The 4184-nt window shown below is 32.3% G+C and overlaps 1 protein-coding gene across 1 annotated transcript; it reads left to right on the top strand.

Moving 5' to 3' along the window:
* The first annotated feature begins 2659 nt into the window (after positions 1–2659).
* LOC131167469 (vegetative cell wall protein gp1-like) lies at positions 2660–3651 on the top strand. Its single transcript, XM_058126272.1, has one exon. It carries the CDS (start codon positions 2660–2662, stop codon positions 3542–3544), a length of 885 nt encoding a protein of 294 aa, XP_057982255.1. The 3' UTR covers positions 3545–3651.
* The last annotated feature ends 533 nt before the right edge of the window (positions 3652–4184 follow it).

The following is a 4184-nucleotide window of genomic DNA, read 5'->3' as shown; positions in this document are numbered from 1 at the left end:
ATTCTTTAGAAAGTTTCTCTAGTCAATATATATATATATATATATATATATATATATATATATATATATATACTTTCGAATTCAAACAAGAACTTGAATCCTTAATGATGATTAAAACAAATCACAATATTTTCATGCATGATTCTTGCAATTAGTGTTTTACTACCAAAAATATGTTTTTTTGGTTTCAACTTCATTTTCCCACCAAGATAAATTAAATGAATTTTAAGCATCGTCATCTCTCTCTCTCTCTCTCTCTCTCTCTCTCTCTCTCTCTCTCTCTCTCTCGTGATGATCTGCAAGAGCTCTGAGCATGCAACTTTCTAATAGCTCCTGCATTCATTTTCCTTCAGGCAGGTTTGTATTTTAATTTTTGTTTGTGCCATGTTTAATTAATTGTCTCTGCAAATTTTTAATATGAGGTTTCTTGCATTATTTCTTCTCTTTAATTTACTTAAATCAATATATAAATTAATATGAGTGGTAAAATATGTAAATAATTATTTAATTTGTCTTTCTTGATTTTTATTCTTATTCTATTATTTTATTTTATTTTTATCAAAATAGAAATACTTATTTTGAAATGATAGTACTTATGTTGTTAAATCACAAGTGAAGAAAGAATTTACAAAAAAAAAAAAAAAAAAATTCATGAACGCAATGAATTTAGAGTCGAGTGCTAGCTAGTTAATTTGATTATTTTAATTCACAGCTAGTTTTTTTTTTTTTTAAAATCCCAAATTAAATAAAATTTTACCTTTCGATATGGCATTGCCAAGAATTATTTTTTACACGTATTTGTACAATACCCGATCGATGCTAGTTTAAATCATTAAAAATATTCATGCTAATTGACTATCTACAATTTTTTGGCTTTGGGGCTATGATTAATTAGCAGCATTGAATCTCTTTAATTGAATTAAATTTATAATTTTAAGTATATTCATCTAGTTAAGGTCTCTCAACTTAATTGATTACTTATTTATTTTTGTGCATTAAAAATGCTAACTTGTAGATATTTAATGTGATTGACTCATTGGGTCGTTAATAATTATTAAAAAAATTATATTTCATTAATATGTTATTAATTAGCATATATAATATTTTAAAGATCTTGGTAATTAACTAAAAAGAGATTACTGCATATAATTTCTAGAGATTTATTCCTATAAACACTTTAAATTAGAGATTTCCAATCCCACTAATTACCCATGTTAAAAATTTCCAAATATCTTTTCCCAATTATAATTATATATAATTAATACATATTATTTAAAAAATCATATTTCATTAATATGTTATTAATTAGCTAGCATAATATGCTTTAATATTATTAATTATTTCAAAATTTAAACCATGTTTATTAATTATGATATTAATGTCCATATATAAATGCCATATTATTCTTTTTTTTTTTTTTTTGTAATTACAGATGTCAAATATTAGTAATTTTTTAATTAATTATATTAATTAAATATTAATTTTCACCATATATACATGAAAAAGGAAATAAAAACATGCTTTTATTTATTCCTTAACTATAGAAAATACGAGCTTAGTATATATATATATATATATATAAACTGAATCTTTAATCATCATTAAAGCAAATCATAATATTTTTCATGCATAATTCTTGCAATTAATGTTTTACTGCCAAAAATACGTTTTCTGGCTTCAACTTCATTTTCCCACCAAGATAAATTAAATTAATTTTAAGCATCTTCATAGCTCCTGCATTCATTTTCCTTTTGGCAGGTTTAATTCATTATTAATTATTATTATTTGTATTTTAATTTCTATTTGTTTTATATTTAATTAATTATCGTACTTCTCTACAAATTTTTAATATGAGGTTTCTTGGATTGTTTCTTCTCTTTAATTTACATTCATCAATATATAAATATATGGGTGGTAAAATATATAAATAATTAATAATTTAAAGTCGAGTGCTAACTAGTTAATTTGATTATTTTAATTCACAGCTAGTCTTATTATTATTTTTTATTTCAAAATAAATTAAATTTTACCGAGAATTATTCGTACAATACTCGGGATCAATGCTAGTTTAAATCATTAAAAATAGCCATGCCAATTGAATATCTACAATTTTTGGCTTTGGGGCTACAATTAATTAGCAGCATTGAATCTCTTTAATTGAATTAAATTTATAGTTTTAAGTATATTCACCTCTCTGCTTGATTAATTAATTATTTTTCTGTATTAAAAATACAAACATAAATATTCAAAAAATTATATTTCATTAATATGTGAGATTCCTGCATATAATTTTCTAGAGATTTATTCCCTTAAACACTGTAAATTGGAGATTTCCAATCCCACTAATTCTCCATGTTAAAAATTTCCAAATATCTTTTTCCCAGTTATAATTACATATAATTAATATAATTATTTAAAAATTATATTTCATTAATATGTTATTAATTAGCTAGCAAGCATAATATGCTTTAATATTATTAATTATTTCAAAATTTATTAATTACGATATTAATATTATTCATTTTCTTGTAATTGCAGATGTGAAAAATTGCCAGGCTTGTGGTTGAAGAAATCTTGAGGTGGTAGCTAAAAGGACAACATCACTAAGCAAAAGCATATATATATTGTGTGTGTAAGGTATTTGTTTGAATCAACGGAAATGGACCACCACACTATGCCTGGTCAGACTTGTATTTTCAACGTGAACGTGAACTGTGCTACTTGCGAAAAGAATCTGAGAAAGTTGTTGCAGGGTTTTAACGGAGTGTATGCAGCACATATAGACGCACAAGCGGGCAAGGTGACGGTGTCGGGTAATGTCGACCCGAATGCCATTTTACAAATGCTTGCCAAGGCAGGCAAGAAGGCCGAGCTTGTATGGCAGTTCCCCAAGGGTCCGTACCCGTCTCCTCACCCACCCGCACCCGCACCCGCGCGCCCACCTGCTCCGCCCCATTCAACCATGCCCGTACCCGCATGCTCACATACATACCCACCCCCACCCCCATCCCCATCCCCATACCCATACCCACCCGCACACTCACCTGCCTCGCCCCATGCATCCATGCCCATGCCCGCATGCTCACCTACACACCCACACCAACCCGCACCAACCCATGCTGCCGGGCCCATGCCCGCACCTGCACCCCCGATCCACCCAGCACAGCACGTGCACGAGCACGCGCACCAGCACCCGCACCCGCACCCGCACCCGCACCTCCACTCGCACGGTAACGTGCCGGCGGTGGCACACCCCAACGGCGCTTGCAGCTCCCACGCGCAGCCGAGGGATTACTACATGCACCAGCTTCATCAGGCGGCGGAGATCGATCGGATGAAACATGTGGAGTTCGTCGAGTCGAGAGGCCTGAAGATGACCTTCAAAGCTGGCGACGGAAAGCAGGTGGTCAGCTCCGGCGGCGTTCTGGGCCTGCCGCCCGGTCCGTGCTGCTCTGGACATGGGCCGTCTGCTGGGCCGCCACCCGGCCCACACACGCAGCAATACTCTAACACCTACTACCACAACGATTGCAATCAGATGTGATGAGCAGAGAATCAACGGTGCCCACTCATTGGTTGAGTGGTTAATTAGTGATTAGTAATGTTTCTATTTTTCTTGGACTTGGATTTATGAACTTGGGTTTTACTTTAGTTTGTTCAATCAATTCCTGTTTAAGGAAAATTACTGCTTTGGGAATTGGGATGTGTTCGTGTACATTGGGTTCGACAATGACAATTTCATCCTAGAGGTAGAGACTATTAGGATGCTTAGAGTTTGAGATTCTTATATCAGAAATACCGCTTTCGAACTTTGATAAGGGTAAAAAAGTTAGAGATGGGATATGAGTTATCTTCCATTGTGTAGCATAGGTTCAATGGACTTTCAATGAACTTAGATAATAGGGTAGAGATGGGATATGGGTTATTTTCCATTGCGTAGCATAGGTTTAATGGACTTCCAATGGACTTATATGGAAACTTTGATTTCAAAGTACTTGATTGACTCGTTGTAATTTGGTTATATTTATGGGCCTTTGAAATAATTGTGATGTTTGATTTAGACTTTGATATTGTGTTGTTCATACAAAATTATATAAATTATATTAAATTTTCTTCAAGTATGTTCTTATAAATTCAAATCGGATATCATAAACTTGTACTCGAAAACACATTACAATACAAAT

The sequence above is a fragment of the Malania oleifera genome, chromosome 11 (assembly GCF_029873635.1).
Source record: "Malania oleifera isolate guangnan ecotype guangnan chromosome 11, ASM2987363v1, whole genome shotgun sequence".
NCBI lineage: Eukaryota > Viridiplantae > Streptophyta > Magnoliopsida > Santalales > Ximeniaceae > Malania > Malania oleifera.
Note: the sequence above shows the minus strand (reverse complement) of the source record. Positions and strands in the feature narration are given on the sequence as shown.